This window comes from Triplophysa rosa, linkage group LG16 (genome assembly GCF_024868665.1).
Source record: "Triplophysa rosa linkage group LG16, Trosa_1v2, whole genome shotgun sequence".
NCBI classification, from domain to species: Eukaryota; Metazoa; Chordata; class Actinopteri; order Cypriniformes; family Nemacheilidae; genus Triplophysa; species Triplophysa rosa.
Window position 1 is genome coordinate 1,598,153 of NC_079905.1, and position 23,728 is coordinate 1,621,880.

Sequence of the window (23,728 nt, forward strand, 5' to 3'; positions counted from 1 at the left end):
ACGGCAGTGTGGGAAAAATGTGAGAGAAATAAAGAGGCCGAGGTCAAACCTGCCAACACACTCCAGAGCCATGGCTGTGTTCTGTTTACACAAAATTACCTTTCAGCCCCACAAAAATCACCTTCAAACTCACAATAATGCAATAAGCCGGAGGAGAAACCACTTTTATTTGAAAACTATAATGTCAACATAAACATAAACATGACCTTTGACCCAGGACATTTCATGCAATTATTGTTTCAATCTCTACAGCAACAGCGAATAATTAAACTCTATTTACATACCGCTGAAGTGAAAACAGGGCTGCTGTACGTACACGACCACGTGATGGTGAAAATGTCAATCATTGATTTATTTGGTGTGATTTGTTAACCGAACAATTCCTCATCCGGCCGTGACCGTGTGAAATGAGTTTAACACAGTGTGTGATCACAAAATGAGATTTACATTCACAAAATTTGATACATCTTTTGCATTCTTTCCTTTCGATTTTTTATTTTGTTAAAGGACACAAGGCTGTGTGGTCGTGGCCTCTTTACTCCCTTTATTTCAATTTGGTTAAAGAAACGTCAAAACCAAATAACCTAAACACTGTAGTATACTTCAGTATTTACTCTAGTAAACTTTGGTAAAAAAAATCCTAGATACTATAATGTTTCTAAACCTTAGTGTAGGAAATCTTAAAGTATACTACAGCATCAATTCACCGTATTTACTGCAGAATACTGAAGTATACATTAACAAAGTGTAGTAAGTACTGTATACAGTATACTATAATATATTACAGTACACTACAATTTACTATAGTAAACACTAAAGAATACTTCAGTATTATTTTCATGTGAGACAAGAAAATAAGACACAAAAAAACTGTCCAAGAACAGACTCTTCATGTAAATCAACATGGAAAAATAGCAGGGGCGAAGCAATCGATTTATACATCTCTGTGAATATTTCCTGTGCTTCAAACGAAAGCAAATTTCACAAATGCACATCCAAAGTCCCGATGTGATCAGATGATAAATCTCTTTTTTATCCTAACCAGACTGTGACAAGAAATAAATGACATTTTGTCAATTTCTTGCTTTATGGTAAAATCTCATTGGTCCAAAATGTTGCTCTGCATAGCTTAAATATTGTATTCTGGTTAGAAACTCGGATGCAAATACTATCAGTCAGGACGATGTTTGGACAATTTTCGCCTCACGTCACATTGACGTTGACATGATTGACAGAAATATCTCTCGTATCAAACATTCAAAATCCCACAGACGTCAGTCTAACAGCACAGTGATTCTGAGAGCGGTGTGGTGCAGACAGACGACCCTTCACACCTAGATCCTGCTACTGTTTGGTTATAATGTGGGGGGTAAATGAAGCTCAGCGGTCATCGCTGCTCTTTATTTAGCTTCACACACAACAACAACAAGCAGAGAAGGAAGATCAGAGGCCGGCAGAGGTCAGAGGTCACGTACAGTGTCACACTAACAGGGTCTGAGCGATTGAAGATGAAGTTTCAGTGAGGATGATGACGAAGAGTTCAGCACAGGTGCGTTTAAACCCCACATACCTGCAGAAACCTTTTAGCGACACGTTTTCAACTTTTTATATTCCCTCTTTTTCTCTTTGTGTAACTGCCAGGGTCACATTTCACATCAAAACTAGAGAAATGACAAAAAAAAAACGGATTTAAGAACAATGTGGTGCTATTTGTTGTACTGATTTAGGCCCTATTGAATGAATTTATTGACATTTTAATAATTGCATACAGAAATGTTGTACACAAAAGTATTCATTAGTACACCAAACACTAACATGGTGCAGAAATACTTTTTAACTATAATATTTCTTTTATTTCTTCACATTACAATGAAAACGAGATTTCTGTGAATCAAGGAATATTGAGGGAAATGTGCTGAATTGCGATGAAAATATTGTAATAATAACAAACCTGTTAATCATCCTAATCCTAGTACTCAATTGAGGTGAAATGTGACCTGATTTTCGACATGTTTCATAACTTCCTCTCTCTTTGTCTCTCAAACATCAGTTTCCGTCATATTTTGCAGCCGGCGTTCAGCATCGCTCCGTCTCTCCTGTTCTTCACCTGTCTCTCTCTCTCGCTGCTGGCCGCTCTCTCTCTCTGTCTCCTGCGGCTCTTGTTTCAGTCTCATCACTCCCGTGTTGTGTAAAGTGTTGCTCCGGATCACTCCAGCAGGAGGAAACGTCACCTCTGATGAAGAGCCCTCCTCATCTTCCTCCTCCAGATGAGTGCTGGCGTTCCTCAGCTGCTCTATAGACTGAGACAGAACCTACAGAAAAGGAGATTGTTTTGCCCTTCTTATCTTCATTGTTAAAAAAAAACGTTTAACAGTCTAAAGAACATTTTTTCTACCCTTATGGGGACATTTGGTACTCACAATGGAGGCGACACCTGTACACACACAACCGGTCAAAAGTTTTTGGACACCTACTCGCTTATGTGTTCATATTTTATTAGAATAATAATAAACTCATCGAAATTATGAAATAAAACAAAGGGAACTGGGAATTATGCTGTGTTTGATCACCTTCATCTTTAAATAAAATGTTAGTTTTCTCATGAAATGTATGTGTGCAAAATTGTATTTTTGTCTAATTTCAGACATTTAAGCATACACCTTCAGATCAAATGTTAACAATGGAAACATTTCACTCAAGTGTCCAAAACTTTTGACCGGCAGCATCTGTCTGAAGTTTTGGAAAGATGATGTTACCTGACTGATATGGACCTGCTGGTGGAGTTGCTTCTGCTTTTCCACAAAGTTGTGATGCTGTTGTTGGAGTACCAGCTGGGCCAGTGTGCTCTGAGGGAGCGGTGCCGACTGCGTTCTGTTCAGCGGCCGGTGACGCGGTAACCTGGAGCGAGAGCGATCTTTCATCACCAGAGGAGACGGAGAGAGAGCAGGAACACTGCCTGTGACTGAGAGAGAGACATTAAACATGTGCAGCTGAATCATGAAACATCCATGGGCTTTTTTAATCAATAGGCAAAAATGTATGTATTCAGGAAAACTGTCATCAACTAGTCATCCTTTTAACCCTTTTGTGCCTAGTCCATTTTAACAAATTTATATTTAAAAGCACGAAGAAATGGTTTTACGTGCATTACACAGAGAGCATGTCAAACTTCTCAAACGCATTTCAACCATACACTACCGGTCAAACGTTATTTGGACACTTGAGTGAAATGTTTCTCATTCTTTTTAACCTGAAGGCGTATGCTTAAATGTTTGACATTAGTGTAGTGCAAACATACATGTTTTTTCCACATTTTATTGAATAAAAAATGTTTTTGAAATGGATGACTTTGACTGAATAATGAAGAAAGAGCAGCCCACAAGAGCACAGAATAGATGGGAAGTCCTTTAATATCGTTTAAAAAGCATCTCAGAGAAGCTGCTTGAGAAAATGACAAGAAAACATTTCTGCAAATTCTAGTCAAAAGGTGAAGATGATCAAACGTAATTTTTTTTCTTCCTAATTTTGATGAGTTTATTATTATTCTTTAATGTAGAAAAAAATGAACACATAAGTGGTGAGTAGGTCTCCAAAAACGTTTGACCGACACGCAAAACACACAAAAACCATTTCAACTCAACTCCGTTTGGCTTTTTTATTATTGGCACATGTAATCTGTCAAAAGTGCGTAAACGGTCTGATCTCGCTTTCGTCTCATCAGTTGCTCACCAGGTGACATCATCCTCTGCTGTCTCTGCTCTTTCAGCAGCAGGTGTTGTAGAAGCGCCTGCTGGCCGTTGCTCGCTTTAGACTCCAGCGGGGCAGGTAACGCGAGTCCTTCCACGGTCCGATCCTTCAGCGCCGTACCCGTCTGACGGAGGAGAGAGAAGATCTCAACATGAACTCAAACATTTCTCATCAACTTCACCCACAATCTGATTATTTTACATTCACAATGCATTCATTTTGCACCTCCACACTCTTCATGTGGTGCAGTTACAGTCTCATTTGTTTCTCTTTTGAATTCTCCTGAGACTATGTTGATACCTAAATACCCATCCGATCTCTTGAGCTTCGAAAGAGCAACATCTGAGCGACATTTTCCTCTGGATGCGATAATAATCGTAAGTTACGTCTTATCAAACTGGACTGTTAATATTCCATCCTCTGGAAAACACGGACACGTTCTCCTATTTTTACATCATCGCCGACACCAAGTTTTCAAACCGACTCGCTCACATAATGGCGCCTGCCGCATCTGAAACATGAATAACCTCAACCTTTTTAAAACCCGTCCCTTCAGCATTCACGTCCAGAAGTCGCACCAAATGACGGCGCTGCTTTTAGAAGTCCCCGGCGTGTCATTTAACTGCTTCAGTGCGAACGTGTTGAAAGTATTCTCGTCCTGACGGTAAAAGTGAGCCGTTGTTGGCGTGTTACACGGTTTCCAAACACCATTACTTGAACTTTTTTAACAGGCCGTGATGAACGAGGGGCTAAACTGGCCCGCTGAAACCCTAAACCCAGGCTTCTTATTTACCTAAGGGCTAAAGATCCCACAGGTCAGAGGTCACGAGCCCCCGGGGCTGTACATTCATCCAGACGGACTCCAACACAACAAATTAGTTCAAGCCAAATTTAAGATCTGTTCCGAAACAACCGACTCCTCTTTCTCATCTCGGCTCCAAATGCGCTCGGCAAATTCCTCATCAAGTATTTTGTGCTTTCTCCACAAATAGACGCGTCTCTGTGTCTCCTAAAATTACTGTACAGGCGTCCGGCTTTTTCTGTAGGATCTATTCATATCTGTTGCTCAGCAGACGAGCCGTCCGTCTGCGCCGCTGTTGTGTTCAACACATTTTTATCGCTCGAAGATTTCTCCTTTATAGCTCGGAAGAAGGTCTGGGACGGAATCAACTTCGTCTCAGACGTTTCGTCTGAAACACGCAAAATTCTTCACAACTTTGAAGCAGCTTTCGTGGATTGAATAACTCGGATCAAATGGACTTGGGAGAATTGTATGAGAAATGATCGAGTTCATGTTGGAGACGTTAGTGTCTGATGAATCTGAGCACAGAGACATTGATCTCCACTGAAACTCTAGAGATGTGAGAATATCGGAGTCGTTCTCAGGGGAAGAATATGAGAAGCGCACAACTTTCATTTCCGTCTCAGAGCAACAATTGAGATCTCATGTGTGAATGATGTTTTGGCAGGAACGTTTTCAGCTGTAGTATTTGTTCGGACAATCTGTGTGATGTCATTGTGTTTGTGTGTGTTATGCGCTTACACAGATGTGCGCGTGGGCCGGATGAAGACCCAGCGTGAGGTTTGGTAGAGAGGGAGACGTGTATAAATTCAGCAGGGACACGGATCCATCCGTTTGCAGGACGGCCCCCTGAGACAGACATCGCTGGAGGAGAGAGAGAGAGAAAAACCATTACATCACCTCTTACATAAGACACAAATTCAGGTGTGTGTGTGATTTCAGCTCTTGGTCTTGTAACAATCAACACTTGGGGTAGCAATAAAACTCTCTCTCTCTCTCTCTCTCTCTCTCTCTCTCTCTCTCACACACACACACTCATCTGTAACAGTCTGTCTGCAGGAGGAGAGCGAGTTCTGCCGCTCGGCTCCGTTGGCCCGCTGTGAGGAAATGCTTGGGCAGAACTTCACAGGGGAACTAAACCTCGGCCCCCAAACGCCAGCGCGGCCAGAAACCACAGCGGAAAAGAGCCGCCACAGTTAGTAACACAGTAACGCATCACACCTTCAAACCCCACAGAACTTATAAACATGATCAAACTAACATTCAGAATCACATGTAACATGTTTTGTGATGTTAGAAATGTTTCAAGACGAGTGTTCGTTCGGCAGACTGAGCCCCCCGGGGGCGTTTCTGTGTTCTCTCAGCGCGCAATGGATCGTTCCCTTCACCTCGCCGTCTGATAAGAGTAATGACGTCACACTGAAATCTAACCAGCGATTTTATTTGGTTTCCGGTTTTCAGGGAGGAGTGCAGTACCCGAGAATGCAGCCGACGCACGCAAACCCATGTGGAAAAAAATACGGCAGTAGAACACTTTTTGAACCTTACCATAGAAAATATTAGGGATGCACAGATATTGGATTAATTTAACACCATCGGCATATCGGTAATAGCATGAAAAAGGCCGATACTGGTGGTTTATTAGGGCCCTATGATTTCTGTGATGCGCAAAACACAGATGGAAAGTAGCAAACACGCCAGAAAGTAGCACTGAACAGCTTATAAAATTAAATTTGTTTTATGAATAGCGCTAATAATTATTCGGCTGCTGTTTAAATTTGCAATCTGCATGTTCTACGTGTGAATGAGTGGTGTGGTTTTGTGTAATGTTGTGGACTTTTTAGTTTACCTCAGGCGCGTTTTTTTTGTGTATATTGTTTTAATAGGGTGTGCCTCACACGACCTTTTTTATTATTAATGAAGAACAATTTGAACAGTATTATACACCTCTGGCACATTTTACTGTACTGTTTCATTTGAGAGAAGCTGGTGTCAAAATTTGCGGCAAGCCGTCAAAATTAAAGTTCGTCGTCAAAATAAAGGTCTACTTACCACATGACAAAACTGCTACAAAAAAAAAAACGTACAAAACTAGTAATTAAATGCAAGTAGACTTAAAACAGCAAAAGAAAAAAAAAGTAAGATACTGGTTCATATTAACATAGTTGTACACCACAAAAAAATATACAAATAAAAACGGAAAAAATTGAATTTCGGAAAATATAAAACGGAATTTAGGAAAAAAACACAATGGATTTCATAGGGCCCTAGTTTATTAATTAACTGCATGGAGGCAATGAGTTGGATGTCTGAATATACACTTTTTTTCTCTGAGCAAAATAATTACTGTAAATAGCAACAGCACAGACTTTATTTACATTTATTAATAGCATTTTCAAATTAGTCAAATTTGAATGAATGTTTTTAATAAAAGAAATATTGGATAGCAAAAATCACCTTTGAAGATTGTCATGTTGTCTTATTGTATTTTTATCTTAACTTAGATTTACATTTAGGCACATTTACACTTGTGCCTCTCTTAAAATGTTAAATGGATCCAATTCATCTTCAGTAAAATTAATTGAATAGTATTGTATAGTACTGTATGCAATTGACCAACATTGGTATCGGAATCGGCAAAAAGTTGTTTGTTAAAATCGGCCCAAAGAAATCCTATTGGTGCATCCCTAGTAAATATTAAAATACAGTATAGTATTTAAAACAGTTTAACAAATCATTATAAGTAATACTGTAGTATACATATACATTTGTTAAAATACAGTTAAAAATACTAAAGTATACTACAGTGCAAATCTCATATCAAAAGAAAAATCAATTCGAAAAATGTGTGGAAAACGTCACAAGGATGTCTTTGAGTTACTTTTAAAACATTTGCAAGGCGTAAAAGTGAGATAAAATTATTTGTCAAGTTTACTTCCTGGTGTTTGAATGAACACAGAAACATGTGTTTTACAGTCCTGTGATTTTTAATAAAGTGTTAAAATGTTAAAAATAGTTAAAAATTAAGTGGAAAAATACAATTCTGAGAAAGTAATTTTCAGGTAAATCAAGAGTCAACTGATGCTCATCTTAAAGAAGGTGAGCTATTGAAATGGTTGGTACCTGGATTTGAGCCGTGGATCGATACAAGGCTCCGTTCTCATTGTTGCACGAGCCAATAGGTGAGCTGGGTCCAGAACCTGCAGAGCTGTCATTGGCTGAGGAATCTAAAGTTAAAGACAACAGAAAGTGAGTTCTGCGCTAATATAACATGAAGAATCACATTAGCTCAGTGTTTCGTGTCTCAGGTTGTTGTTACCCGTCAGTTCTAGACCTCGTTTCTTCAGCGGTGTGACAAGCACGCTGCCGTCTCTCCGGCGCATGGGAGCGCTTCTCCTCTCAGAAACCTTCTGCTTGAGTCTGGACCTCACCTTCAGATTGGGCTCGGATGCTGAACGATGACAGAAATCACATTTATCGTGACAAACTGATAAAAAAAATGCCAAAAGCATAGAGGATCAAAATGTGCATGTGTATAACTATAAACTAAACATAAGTTATAACAAGATGTCAGAATTAGATGATATTGTATGGTTTGGTTATATTGTAACAGCTGAGAGGCTTATTGGTGTGCCCCTGCCCAATCTCCAGGACTTGTACAACTCCAGGGTCACATCATCAAAGACCCGTCCCACCCTGGACACAACCTGTTTGAACTCCTGCCATCGGGCAGACGATCCAGAACACTGCGCACTAGAACATCTAGATACAAGAACAGCTTCTTCTCGCAGGCCATCTCATTCCTAAACAGCTAGCACATCCATCATAACCTCCTAGTTAAGTGCAATATACACTACCCGTCCAAAAAAAGCCACACACTCAAATATTTTGTTGGACCTCCTTGAGCTTTGATTATGGCACGTGTCGTTTCGATAAGCTTCTGCAATGTCCAGAATGTCCATTTTTTCCTGGCCAGAGTTGCATTCATTTTTAGCCTCATATTTATTTTATATTCTTTTCTATTTCTCGTGATATGTGTATACTGGGTGTTTAATAGCTCATGTAACCAGAACAAAATATGTTTGTGTGTGTGCACACTTGGCGAATAAAGCTTATTCTGATTCTGATATTGCCAGAGCCCTGCTGATTCCAACCCCATCATAAAACCATTCGAAATTCCCTTCAATTCCTCACCAGCCAATCACATTTTATTGTGTAAAAGCCAGTTTTTATGATCCTATGACCAAATACAAATTAAAAGTTAATAAAAAAATTGAAATACTACTATACTGTCAACATAGACACACGACTGATTCTGTACACACGCATGTACACACATGCATGCACACGCACACACATGTTGGGTTTCCATGTTTTATGGGGACATTCCATAGACACAATGGTTTTTATACTGTACAAACTGTATATCATATTCCCTCCCCCTAACCCTAACAATCACACACAACTGTCTGCTCTTTTACATTTTCACAAAAGTTCATTCTGTATGATTTATAAGCTTGTTTCCTCATGGGGACCAAAACATGTCCCCACAAGGACAAGGGTTTTGGATATTGCCATCTTTGTGGGGACATTTTGTCCCCGTACCGTAGGGTTTACCCTTCCCACACACACACGCACACACACACACACAGATAATATTCACACGTACAGTACACACGCATACACACACACACACATTATGAAGTAGCTCACAGAAGTTAATGTGTGGTCTGTATTCAGGTCTACTGAGGAATTCTGGGATATCTACCAGCTGTAATGAGGTAAGAACTGCATGATCAATTCCATCCTTCATCTGGATGACATTAAAACACAGTAACAACTTAACTGCCTGAGAAACCAGTACCTGCCAACCACAAACCTCAATGGTACTGGTTTATGGTACTAACACACAGACACTGAGATACTGACAGTGAGCGAGAGATTTGGCCTGAGAATGGGGAAATCCTCTTTTCTTTCCCACTATGACTCCTGAAGTTCCAAAAATCCCTGGATTTCACCAGATCTACTGTGGAAATCCAGACGCCGCACAGACGCCACCTACCGCAACACACAACATGACTATAACACACACACACACACACACATGTCGTGGTCTGACTGTGTGTATCTGGACAGAGATGAAGGCAGATGAGGAAAATATAAACACACAGCCAAAGACTGACTGATTCTAATATGTTTCTGTTCCTACTGTGCACGATTCATCAGAACATTAGAATCTAAAGAAAACACAATGTTTTGTTCTGAAATTATTTCAACAACGTGTCATTTGCTCCACCTTAGAAATGTTTCTAAGTCGCGTTAACCAACAGACAGAAACACTGATTTATGAATAATTGCACATTTTGAGAACGTAAAACACACTCACAACGCCTCACAATGCTGCGGAATCAAAATGTTTATAAAATGCGAATTATTATCATATCATTATCATATTATCATATTCTTCAGCAATTTCATTGATTTCCTGTTTAAGAAGTAAACCCAGAGCCCTTAAATTAACCTTAAATTCACACACAAAAAAACGACTGTAATGAAACGGATGCCGTGATATACAGTCAGATTACAGTAATGAGCTAATATTGTAATTCATCCTCTGTGACACATGATGAATAAGCGCGATTAGAAAAATACCGCACAAATATTTGCCCAGCAATTATCTGGAAGGATTTACACGTTTATAATTCGCAGGGAAAATACGCATGTGTTTACGTTGGGCCGCGTCATTACAGGGCATTTCCAACGCTGCCCGACTCAAACTTCCTTAAACAAACATGGCATGAGAAGGTGACTGCTGAGGGGGGGTCACAGAGACCCCATCAGCACCTGCACGGCTGACCAGCTCCATATGTTCATCCAGCACCGCTGCTTTACAGTGAGGAACGCACATGGTCCAAATGGTTGCTAAGGCGTTGCTATGCAGATGCTAAATGGGGTTACTAGGGTACACACATAATATTCTGCATACTATATTACAGCTCTTTTTTTAACATTTAGGATCACACCTTTACAATTTGAGGTCACACCACTACAAAAAATAAGTAGGGCTGTCAAACGATTAATCGCGATCAATCGCATCCAGAATAAAAGTTTGTTTTTAAATAATATGTCTGTATACTGTGCTTATTCATTTTGTATTTATAAACACACACACACATATATACAGTATACATATTTAGGAAATATTTAAATGTATTAATTTATATTTACTTAAATTATAAATAAATGTTTATAAAAGAAATTCTCATATATATGTTTTAATATATGCATGTAAATGTATGCTTTTATCAACACAAGATTAATATACACAGTACACACATGTATATTATGTAAACACAAACGTTTATTCTGGATGCGTTCAATCGTTTGACAGCCCTAAAAATAAGTAGACTTCAAGTGCATATTTAAGCAAAGCAAGTAGGCCTACAGTATATTTTAAGTTTAAGTATATGTAGAGTATACTTTAGCAGTATGTACTATACTTGGGACTAAACTGGTCCACTTTTTAATATACAAAAGTGTCCTTTTTAAGTATCTAAGTACGTAAAGTAGACTGAAAATATACTAATAGCACACTTGTAATAGTGACACTTGCCTTTGAGTCTCTCCCACTGTTCTCTTTCCTAACACAAACAGACCTGTCGCCTGCACATCATGACCGCTCCCCCCCCACCTGTCAATCATTTGGCCGTGAAGGGTCCTGACCAGGGCAAAGAACAAGCACTACCTTCATGATCCTCCCCCCCGCACCCCCCGCCTGGCAGAATCAAGCGGGACAGACGGGAAGTGGGGGACGGCTCCTCCAAAACTCATTTCAAATCCAGACAGGACAGTTTCATACTTTTAATACTTTTACATTGGCACAAAAGCACTCTTCAGCACGTTGAGTGTGGAGCACAATAGAATGGAGTTGTATTTCTGCTCGTTCTGTGTTGTAATTGGCCCACTGCTGGTTCTGATGTACGGGCAGAAACCGGAGCTTCAGGAAGCGGCCCTGCAGACTGTCTTGTCAGCGTAGACAAATTATTCCACTGACAAAAAAAGCGGCCTGTTTTTCTTGTCGCTTTTTTCCCTCCCCGTTTCGTTCCCGTTGTTTTTGTATCCCCCCGCATGCGCCGGACGGGCCTCTTTTTTAAAGCTGTTACCTGAGTTATTGAGAGCGCACGAAACGACGCCCCAGAGCTCCACGCTGATCTGCGATTGTGCAGACCCCTGCGCTTCAGAAACCCCCCCAGAGATTTGCGGTATTCTGGACCCTTCCTGATGTTTAGCCGTGTTGGAAATTCCGTGAAAACAGTGCTTGGATGAAGACCAGGTCTATTTTTACCTTCCCTTTTCAAAAGAGTTTCAGTGTTATCGCTCTGTGCGGACTACAGTATCAGCTTCCTCTACAAACTCATGGTGAAATCTAGCTCACGACGAGACGTTCGGAAGATATCAAAGATCATGAGTTCCTGGAAAAAGAAAGCACGTTTTTAACACGGTTGCTCTTTCATGAGTTCTGGTTTGTGGTTCATTTACGTATCAATTTAGTGTCGAATGAGAGTGTAATCGGTGACTATGGAGGTGCAAAACGAAGGTAAAATAATCTTGATTTGGGTCAATTTGATTGATATTGACTTTTGATGGCAGACTTGTCAAATCTGAGCTCAGTTTGAGACATTTTTTACATCTCTTCTGAAACTCTAATGACGGACACATTTGTAAGATTTCTGACTTTCAGGAGAAATATCTGAGATGCAGATGAGACTCAAGCAAAAGTTTCCATTTGCTCTCCATTTAATCTCAATGATGTCACACTCAAATAACTGTTTTTTATTTTTGAAACTTAAATAATCTCGTTTTGTCTTATCTATCACCGGGTGCCTAAAAGTGAGGGGTGAAAGGTCAAATGCTCACAATGAGCACCCTAGTCTCCGCCGCTCTTCCGGGGCGATCCGGCAAGCGTACAATCCGATGTCACCTACTTCCTCATGCCCAGGAGGAGTTAACCTCTCAGATGTGATTAGGGGGCAGAGAAGCGGACCCCTCTGCCTGGCCCGGGTTCAGTCTCTACAAGCCCTCGGCTGGATAATTGTTTGCAAACCTCTGGACAGAGGCGCCCCGGGGCACGGCGCGGGCACAAGCGTGGTCATTCTCACCGGGCTGACCCTAAAGCTAAACAGGGTCACCCGTCAGCCCCATTTAGATCTGCCCACGGGCCACGGGGCCTCGGTGACATGCACGGTTGACCGTTGACCCCAGTGATTAAATATGGGCTAGATGAATCTGCAAACATTTAGGCAGTGTCACCTCCGCCGGGCCCCTGTGACACCGCAAGAAAACACATGGATTCATATCTCCAGGGACGGAGGTCCGGTCACATTGTGCAAAAAATACACGGCATACATTTAAACCTGAAGACAATTCTTTCCTTATGTACTCATTCTCGTGTCTTTCTAAAACTGCATGACTTTCTTTCTACTGCACAACACAAAATAAGTTTTTTTGAAGAACGTTGGTAACCAAACAACACTGAACCCCATTGACGTCCATTGCATGAACACAAACCCACGGGGACATTTCTCAAAATATCTTCTTTTGATGTCATTTACAAGTTTGAAGTTTTATGACACAATGTTTATTTTTGGTGAACTATACCTTTAAGGCTCTGCGCATGCATGTCTCAGATTAAACTGATTTTATGAGGATCACGGAACAGAATTCTTCACCGTGACCTCTGAACTTTGACCTACCAGTCTTCCTGAGAGGGAAGTCCTCTCTGTAGTCCAGGCTGGAGGTCAGGGGGTATTTGAAGGTGGGAGGGGTTTCTCCTTGCGGTGGGGATCTCTGTTCTGCAGGACCCGGGTGGGCAGAGCTGGAGAACAGAAACATAATAAAATGACCCCTCACTTCTGACCGATGAGAATTCAGATCGCTCGTGATGAGTCTGTAGTGTGTGGTTGTGTCTGTGACGCACCTGTACCAGAGTTTCGAGCCACTGAGGGGGAAACCAGCGCTGGACACTGACGGATCTTTGGCTGATTTACTCATCAGAAAGTTGTGCAGTTTCTGTCGTACTTCAGTGCTCGCCGTTGAACCTGCAGCACAAACACGGTCATGTTTATCTGTAAACAACACATTTAAAAAACAATGATGTTGATATTTCACGAAAATTCTTAAACTCTTAAATGATTGTTTAACTTTACTCTATATTGTATTGATGTAGAATCTCTGTGCTTCACATTAAGCATTTTGATACACAGATTGTCACTGACGTCTTGTTCACATATAAATGTGAAACTTGACTTACAATTCATTTTAGTTCATTATACTTAGTGTTAATCCGTGAGAACACTATCAGACTCTTAAAAATAAAGGTTCTTTAAAAGGTTCTTCACAGCGATGCCATGGAAGAACCATTTTTGGTTCCACAAAGAACCATTCAGTCATTCATTCTTTAAAGAACCATCTCTTTCTTACCTTTTTCTAATTTGAAGAACCTTTTTTCGCTGCAGAGAACCTATTGTGAAACAAAAAGGTTCTTCGGCTGTTAAAGGTTATTTATGGAACCATTTAGACAAATAAAAGGTTCTTCCATGGCATCCTGAAGCACCTCTATTTTTAAGAGTGATACAATACAAAATATATAACCAAATAATAAAAATGCCTAATATAATATAAAATATAAAAATGTATTTAAATCCTAAATATCGTTTGCTGTCTGCAAAATCTATTCTTGAGCATGCTTAAAAATATATAAAATATTGTTTAGCAAATATAATGGCACAAGATTTTTCCTACAATGACTTCAATGCACCGCGATTATAAATTCTCACTCGTGTGCAGACACAGCGCCATCTTGTGGTGAATCGGGCACTTTACAGGATTAAGTCGTGATTGCAACTACAGAGATGTGATGGGCTGTGTTCAGTGTTTATTGACTGACTCTCTTTAGATCTCTCCTTCCTCCTGTGATGCTGTTTCTGCGTTTCTCTCCTGTGAACCTCCTTCTCCTCATCTCGCGCCTCCTCTCTCTCCTCCTCAGCAACGAGCCGATGCTCCTCGGCGAACACCTCCTGCTGCTGCCGAAGGGTTAACAGAGCCTGCTGGAGCTGAGAGAGAGACGGAGAGAGAGACTTAAATACAACGTCACACACGTAACTCCATAAAACTCCAGTGCCAATATACAGCGGCGGGAAAAATTAAGGGAGCATTCCACATTTTTTAGCATCATTTATATTGGGGCCATTTCAGTCCAGTTATGTTGAATTTCAACAAAATCAATCCTCAGGAGTGACAAAGTCATCCAACAGCAATGTGAAAGACTGACAGCATAAAACTGTCATAAAAAATGAGGTTATCACATAAAAAAATGATTTTGAACTTTTCCTAAATACATGTAGAAATATGGCTGTTGTGTTGCTTAAACGTGAATCTGAGCTTGTTTTCTTTGCGGTATTTGAGCTCTGAAAAAATACACAGCATCTTTTCTGTTATTTTCACCTGTTTCCCCAGTTTTCATTTTTCTGCAAATGAATGCAAATAGAAACAATACTTTTATTAGAAATTTGGGTGAAATGTTGTTAGTAGTTCACAGAATGTGGAAAATGATCATTTTACCTAAACACACACCTATAAATAGTAAATTCAGAGAAGTAATTTTGAAATGGGCTCTTCATTTTTTCCGTGGCTGTATATAAACACGTTTTGTATAATGAACTGCTGTACACATTGCAGAACTGAAACCATGAAATAAAACTGCTGTGGTTGTGATGGGAATATACACTTATTTAAACTTTGTTCACAGCAATGCAAAACACTGTATGGATCAGCATTTTACACATACAAATTATTTACTTTACTTTATTATATTTATTATTTACTATTAGTGTTTACCCTTACACACACACACGCACACACGCACACACACACACACACACACAGGCTTTGGTTGACTATCCCCGTGGGGACAGTCCATAGGCGTAATGTTTTTATACTGTACAAACTGTATATTCTATCCCCTATCCCTAACCCTATCCCTAAACCTAAAGATCATAGAACACTTTTTGCATTTTTAGATTTGTAAAAAATATTGTTCTGTACAATTTATTAGCTTTTTTGCCCCTGGGGACCTCAATTTTGGTCCCCACGGTGACACGAGTCCCCATGTGTTGGTGTGTATTCAGGTTTAGGTCCCCACCGGGATATACAAACATGAACACACACACACACACACACACACACACACACACAGATGTAATGAGATTAAGCACTTTAACACTAATGGTTGACAGAGCAGATCTAGTTAAATCCTTTCCTCAGGGTCAGCCAAGAGACCTTAATCCACACTGACCTGTCCTTCAAAACAAAGATTTACTTTATCTCATCCAGAAATATCTTACACAACAATAACAAACAACAAGTCTTCATTAACACTAATGAATCAACTCACAGCAGGCTTGTACGTTCAGGAACAGTTTATTTGTCTAAATCATTCTTTCACCAGGAGACAACAGATTCTGACACGTCACACACCTTGACGTGTTCCTCGAGCTGCGCCTGGTGCTGTCTCAACAGAATCTGGTGCTGTTTCTGGAACTCAGAGACGAGGAGCTGTTTCTGGATCTGTTGCTGTCTCTGGATCAGCAGCAGCTCGCGCTGTAACTGCTTCTCCCATTCATCCGAATCACGGTCCCAGTCTAACATACTGACCCCAGACCTGTCCACCACGGGCAACACCTCTGAACCTGACACACGGAGAGAGAGATGGCATCACGGTTATTGATGATAAAATTGCATTTCACAATGAGTTCACGTGTTTGTGTGAATGTGATGAAAACATCACATTCAAATCCTGCTTTAGGTCTTTTATTAAACCCAAGGGCTCATTCTGCAGCGAGGGTCTTTTTATGGGGGGCTATTTCAACTGCTTTGAGCGTAAACACAGAGGTATGTCAAGAGGCCGGCGTTTAAGAAGGAAATCTTATTTAAACAGCATCTAAAGCGAGACAGCATGTGACCGGCGCATTAGAGCTGCAGTTGAAGTATTTTTACACATGAACAAAACAGAGAGGAAATGAAAGGCATTTGCTCTGTCTGTGTGCGTGTGTTCAGATAATGGTCTGGCCTCATGCCCCTAAAACAAATCGGTGCGCTTAAAACCCATTTATAAACATGGCCTTAATCTGTTAGCCAAAAACAAACCCTCACTAATAAACACAGTTGTGAGTACACAAAGCTTCTACACACAAACACACACACATGAGTTCACGAATGATGTTTCTCAAAACAGCAATCAGATTAAACTGAGAGCAAATCTGGACGCTTAAAGCGATAGTTTAGCCGAAAATAAAAACTCTGTCATTTATTCTCTCTCATGTGGTTTTGAATCTGTGTGTGAGCCTTTCTTCAGTGGAACACAAAATACGATATTTTGAGAAATGTCTCAGTGGTTTCGTGTTCATACAATGGAAGTCAATGGGTTTCAATGTTGTTTGGTTATCAGCATTCTTCAAAATATCTTCTTTTGTGTTCTGCAGAAGAAAGAAAGTCATTCAGGTTTGAGAGTGAATAAATGATGAAATTATGATCTCACACATGAGCTTCTTAAAGAAATGAAATGAAAACACGATGGGGTCAAACATTTCTCCTCCAATTCTTCCTCAGGAACTTTAGTCAAACATCATAAACAAAAGTGTGAAACTGAGAACTCCTTTAAATCTCGTGAACGATCTCTAGCATGAGAACCTTCCTCTGATGTTATCTCAGTTTTTCTGGGGTAACTATGAGACAGACCAGAGTCGCATCTGACTCAGAACATCAGCATCACGTCGTTCGCAGGTGCTGAAATAAAAGCTGGGCCGTTGTGAAATCATCTCTCGCCACCACGACTCCGTCGGGCCCAGAATACACAGACCCCCAAAACAGAACCACTACACGGGCCAGAGGTGTCAACCTTCCACAAAAATACCACCGCATGCGTTCTGACGGACTCACGAACTTACAAAACACGCAATCAAAAACTAGTGTGCATCATAAAGTCTTCCGGCACGCAGTTATGTGAGGAGTTAACTCAGACGGAATGATGACCGGGGCTAATCTTAGCCACCGTATTTTGGTTTTAAGGCATTAAGAGTCTAAGAATAGTCTGAAGTCAAGAGGCCAAAGCCACGGGCGGTGACGGAGCGCAGAGGCACACGAGGGGTAAATAACTGCCACTCACGCCACTCACCAGAGCACCTGAGCCGAAGCTTTCTCTGAGAAACGTCAAATCAAGAATGATGCTATTCAGATACACAGATTTTGAAATCCATTATAAATTTAATTAAACTAAAAAGACATTTTGATGTCTAAATGCATGTGTGCTTATGTATACAGAAGGTTTTTATTTCTGTGGCTATTCTTCGGCTTCCGTTTAATGACCATAACCCAGTGTGGCTGCATTTCAAGTGAACTTTCCCACGCACTCTTAAAAGTGTGCATCTGCAACGCAAACGAGAACGAGTTTGTCTTCATTTCTACTGCAACAAACAAACAACACGTGACAATATCAATGTTTTATGATGTGATCCCATATCCCATACTGCAGTACACAACACTACACACTATGTAGACTAGAATGTATTTTCCTTATTCCATCCCCTGCTAAGTACATACTTCAAGTATGCAGTAGTACCATGCTAGATAGCAGAACGTCTGACAGATCTGTAACTGTAAATCGGTCGACTGCTTTTCAACATTTTTTTTAAAATGATTTCTTTTGGGCATTTTTGCCTTTATTTGTACAGTAACGGTGAGATGACAGGAAGCGACAGCAACAGCGCTATATGTCAGAGCACTAACTACAAGTCTATCGGCTCCGACCTCTTCAACATTTCTAAAACGACACGAGAATGTTATAAGCGAACACTGATTTTAGATCAGCTCTTCGTGGCTGGACATCCGTCTGATGTTCAGACAAAACAGAGGAAAGACGCAACAATTCATTTCATTGGAGTCACTTGTTTTAAATGAATGAGATGTAACAAAACATTACAACATCTACGTCTCAATAAGTTTGACCTGGCTGTTGAATCCTCTACGCACACACACAAACGCACACACACTTGATCACAAATACAACCCAACAGAAAATATCCTCCAAACACTCCACAAGCCTGCAGAAAAGAATAATCACTCTTCAAAATCTCAGTTATGTTTCACAGCCAGCAATAAAACTTCAGATCAAATTGAGAGTGTTTTTGACGAAAAAACACATTTCCTTCACTTCTGTATGTCACCTAAATCTCAAACTGTTCACCAAAATCTGTAATCCATAAATGGTCATATAAAGTCAATCGTCTTATTAAAATGAGATGATCTGTGCTATCCACACTCATTTCTCATTTTATAGCTCTTTAATACGGTAATTATCTTTTAGTTTAAGTTTTGCAGAAATACCTACTACAAATGATAAACCTAACCCAGAACTCCATGACAGAGAGAGGTCTCCTCACGTGTGGTACCTGATTCACTGGCAGCGCCGTGTGCGTCTGAAATTCTCCTCCTCCACTCAGCAGTGATGCTCGAGTCCACCTCGTAAATGGTCTGCAGCATAACTTGTACTTGACCTCACAACAGAGACGCTTCTCCACGCCACAACGCTTTTTCCAGACCTCCTCTTGTTTTCCTCGGGCTTTTCTTCAGCTGTCCCTCGAGTCTCGTCAGACGAATAAACAAGAAAGCTCAGGAAGCATTACAGGTGACAACATCAGCTCTCTCACTGGCTTTCCATCTCTGTCTCGCTCTGTCTTACACGTTCTCTCTCTGTTTCTCTTCATAACCGCGCGCTCTCTCTCTCTCGCTCTCTCAGGTGCCAGGAATAGCAGCAGGACCAGCCCAGGACAGAAATAGGCCGGGCCAGACCAGGGGAGCAGCGCAGCGGCCAGAGGCTGAAAATAGCAACACCAAAACACAGCTGTCTGCCTTCATCTTTCCCCTGAGTGCTCACTGTCTCTTTCATTTCTCTCGCTCGCTCTCTCTCCCCGAGGGAATCTCACAGAAATGCATCGGACGGAATAAAAAAGACATTTTGTTTCATAAAGTAAATGAAGTCCACCTTAGATTTTAGGAGATTAAATTACAGTCTCGTGCAAAAAAATAATTGTCATTGTAATAAATAATTTCTCTCTTTTAAAAATAAATAAATTCCATTAAACACATATTGCTGTGATGTATCCTTGAAAATTGACTTTACAATTGAAACAGTACATCATTATTTTTCACATGTGTGGGTGCTTATTTCCCTTAAAAATGTGCAAAAAACCAATGCAAACCACAGTACTTTCTTTAGATGTTATGCTCTTGACAGTTCCATGGTCTTTACTCCTCTCTCTCTCTCTCTCTCTTTCATCACTTTTATCTCTCTCACACACTTTCTCCGTCCATCACTGTCTGTTTGATCTTCTCATCTGTTTTCACTCGACAGCACTCCTGCATTCATCTCTTCACCTGTCTCTCTCAGCACATCCATTAACAGCACACAGAATCAGTTCAAAGAGACGCATGCCGGTGACATTAAACACATGACATTACACAAACACAACCAGTCTTTGATTCCAGATCTGCAGATCACGGCTCAAACCGAAATGATTTGACTACAGTCAGATGAAAAGATCTGTTGCTTTAGAAGAGTTTAGAGGTTTTCTTTGTGTATAATCATAATGTATTATATTATTTTAGAATAACTCAAAAATGTAAATATGGGAATCATATATGGTCAATAAAAATAACTGAGGACATTTAAGCGTATGCCTTTAAGGTTCTTTTAGAAACATTTCCGTTAAGTGACCCTAAACTCTAATCTAAAGGACAATGACTGCGGGAGGAATATTTTATTACATGAATGTTTTTCTGAGAACTTCTGAGAACTCTATCAAATCTCCTGCAACTTCTGAGCAATGCAAGGTTCATCTTGGGTGTCAACAGCGCATTAAAGATTTAGGTGATAACCTCACGCACCAGTGTTAAATGATCTCTTCTAAAAGTGAATTAAGAAGGTGTAAAACATTGCTATAGCTGCATGTGCAATGGTCATTGATAAAAAACGATACCTTGAATGCACTGAAAGTCCCTTTGGATAAAAGCGTCCGCCAAATGCATAGATGTAAATATAGAAGACCTCCAAGCGAAACAGATTTAATTAAAAAGCCCAAAACTATTTTAATTTTATGAGGACAACACGGCCAAATCACCCTATGGGGAAAACACCTGACGATCGGCCAGTTTGAAAACAAAACACAGAACACCGCTTTATGAACCCAAAGGCCTGCAGGACGAATGAGGAATCAGAGGAAATCTTTTTGAAATCCAGAAACAGCACAATTCCCAGGAGTGACACATTCCCAATGCATGACAGAGATGAAGTTCCTCAGTGGACACAAATGCCATGACGCCCGTATTTTCCCATGCTGTGTTTACTGAACTTCGCTCGTATTCAAAGTCAGTGGTTTCAACTATAGGCCCTCACGCTTACACTGAAACTTCGCAGTTGTGAATTTCATATACATTCCTAAACAATCTTAAATCATCTTGTTAAGTGCTGTAGATGCTGACAGACCACGCACACGCGCACAAACCTATAGCTTACCCCGTCTTCCTCTCCAGACAAAACAAAGGCATGTATGATAAAAATGGGTCACCTCTGCACAGGTCTGAGACACTCTCAAGGTAAAAGAGGGCAGATCAAAATAACCACGACGGCAAAACAAAGCCTGTGCTATCTATATACAGGACATAAACTCTTTCTTTTTTGTGGCTGTTCGTATAGGCCTAGAATCCTGCTGTCTATTCTTTAAAAAAGCACGTGAAACAATATGCGTTATGTAACAATAAACATTTGACATGTTACATTGATGTCATAATCTTTTTACATTAGACAGCCACTTATAAATATGTTTATTTTAAGATGTTTGATGTTCTTCGGGTGAGGTCACGCTGCACTCTACAACCAGATCTGTAAACAGACGAACACACATTACACAAACATCTAGAGTCCGGGCTTGCTTTGCAACAGCTCCACCTTGAGGTTAAAATACGCAAAAGCATTCAAACTCTTACACTGTCTGACACATTTCAGACGTGTGTTTGTACAGTATTTGTGTGTTTTGTGTATGTGTGCTGGTTTGGGTGTATTTATTTGTGAGTCAAACTACAAGCATGTATAAGTGCGCCATAAATGTTACTGATCTCCACCGTCAATGTTGAGTGGGAAGATTTTCAGTGCTGACATCACTCAGACAACACCTCACCATCTGAGTCACTTGAACAAACAAGACTGTAAATCTCCCTACAACCACACAGCACGAAACACAAACTCTAAGAGGGAGTATATGGGGAAATTATGTAAATTTGAGCTACTTAGATTACAGTTTTGCACGCATGCTAAAACCATGGTACTGTTTGTAATTGTTGTAATATAATTAAAACATTTTACTATTTCTATTACATACAATATAAAAGCAAAATCTATCTTTCACGATGAGATGTTATCATTTCAGAGAGAATAGCCACCTGTCAGATGGACATCCACGTGTCCCCACCAACCAGAAACACATATAAAAAATACACAGGGCATGTGTTTGTGTGAGAGGTCAAAGAAAACATTATGATCAGTGATGGAGAGTTACCTGCATCCTGCGGTGAATTCATCCTCAAAACACCAACGATCTGAATCTACTGCGCCTTTAAATGCACCTGCATGAGTCTTTAACCAGATATAGAGACATCTTAATGTATCTACAGCCCAACAGGTAAATAGCTTTCATGCTTTGAATATTTTAAGTATGCAGAGATAAATACAAAATGTCAGATCAATCTTACCTCTTTAAGGAACCTAAGATTTCTTCTCTTAATGTGCGATCCACCTGTATGCATCATTGCACTGCCTCATCCTTATGTAACAATGCAATGCATTCAAATCAAGCAGAGATGCATCTGCGGAACAGAACAGGCTCTGTGAAGTGTGCTCAGTGTACTAGCAGAGGTTGTGCGTGCATGCGCCTGTGCGCGAGCGCGCAAGTGTAGACGCTGTAGGTTCTATATATAGCACAGTGATGTTTCCCTCAAAACACGCTGAATATATTCTTTACCGCTTAGGGCTCCGAATTACACTTTAGATAACACATACAAACCACCATTTCAAAGAAAAATGGCGAAATCCAAACAATTATTGCAATATTATTATAATAGGACACTGACTGAGGCTGAGAAAAATCCATAATTACACAAAATCTATGTTCGGAACTCACCTGAGAAATGCTGTCTGTTGTTTATCTCTATTTTATATGTATTTGAAATGCGATATACTCATTCATAAATATAAACCCAGCGCGCATCTTCAGCTCTTGCCTCGACGCACGCGCGGTCTAAAAATAGCGCGTCACCACAATAGACACACCACACTAGAGTGTATATAATATATGTGTGGATTTCTCACATCAGATAAACACTGTCTTATATATCTATTCTCCAGAGACCAACAATACAGACACGCACAGACACTTTGACATAAAATTTTATTTGCACGTATATTAGGCTATGTATTTTTTTTAGTTGTTGGTTTTAAAAAGTCCTCAAGTATAAGAAGCTATTAACAAATGGCTACTGTATAAACATAATAATCATAATAATGTTATACCATTTTGGTCATTTTGCTGATTCATCCTTATGTCTATATCATTATGACTTCATTGACTTGTCCTGGTCATAAACCAAAATAAGGTTCAAAGTTTACTAAGGATCATTTATGTCAGAAGGAGCTCTACGTCAGGTGCCAGACGGAATATTGTATTTTTTTCTCTGTGGGACTGACATAGAAATAACATCTCGGATAACAATGACATCTTGATACTACATCATTGCAAGCACAGACTGAATAAAAATGTGAGGAATTTATCATTTAGAATAAGCCAATGTAACTGATACCTGATTCGGGTAACATGGTTCTCTCGGGTGTGGAGGGTCTTCCTCACCCCTGCCCTAGTGTGAGCCATGACAATACCGTAATATGTGAAGAATTATATTCTTGTTGCGAAGAATGTTGCGTTGTATGTAGTGCGAGAACACAAATAACGTGACAGATGCATTTTGATCATGCACTAGTGTCACATGTTAGGTCGAACAACACTAGCTGCGTCTGAA

The 23,728-nt window shown here is 40.1% G+C and overlaps 1 protein-coding gene across 5 annotated transcripts; it reads right to left on the reverse strand.

Moving 5' to 3' along the window:
- Positions 1–153: 153 nt before the first annotated feature.
- LOC130567259 (histone deacetylase 9-B) lies at positions 154–23,643 on the reverse strand. Of its 5 annotated transcripts, none has more exons than XM_057355236.1 (13): positions 23,513–23,643; positions 22,409–22,522; positions 22,216–22,292; positions 16,085–16,296; positions 14,496–14,661; positions 13,527–13,647; positions 13,303–13,424; positions 7,869–8,000; positions 7,673–7,776; positions 5,291–5,413; positions 3,730–3,871; positions 2,757–2,962; positions 154–2,312 (listed from the first exon to the last, which is right to left on the reverse strand). In XM_057355236.1, the coding sequence occupies exons 3-13, from the start codon at positions 22,235–22,237 to the stop codon at positions 2,040–2,042; spliced, it is 1,623 nt and encodes a 540-aa protein (XP_057211219.1). In that variant the 5' UTR covers positions 22,238–22,292; positions 22,409–22,522; positions 23,513–23,643; the 3' UTR covers positions 154–2,039. The 5 variants fall into 5 exon arrangements, 4 of the variants coding, with proteins under 4 accessions (XP_057211219.1, XP_057211220.1, XP_057211221.1 ...); XM_057355237.1 differs by lacking the exon at positions 23,513–23,643 and adding an exon at positions 22,837–22,947; XR_008964566.1 differs by lacking the exons at positions 22,216–22,292; positions 22,409–22,522; positions 23,513–23,643 and adding an exon at positions 19,054–20,074 and having other exon boundaries at positions 154–1,661; positions 1,952–2,312.
- Positions 23,644–23,728: the final 85 nt, after the last annotated feature.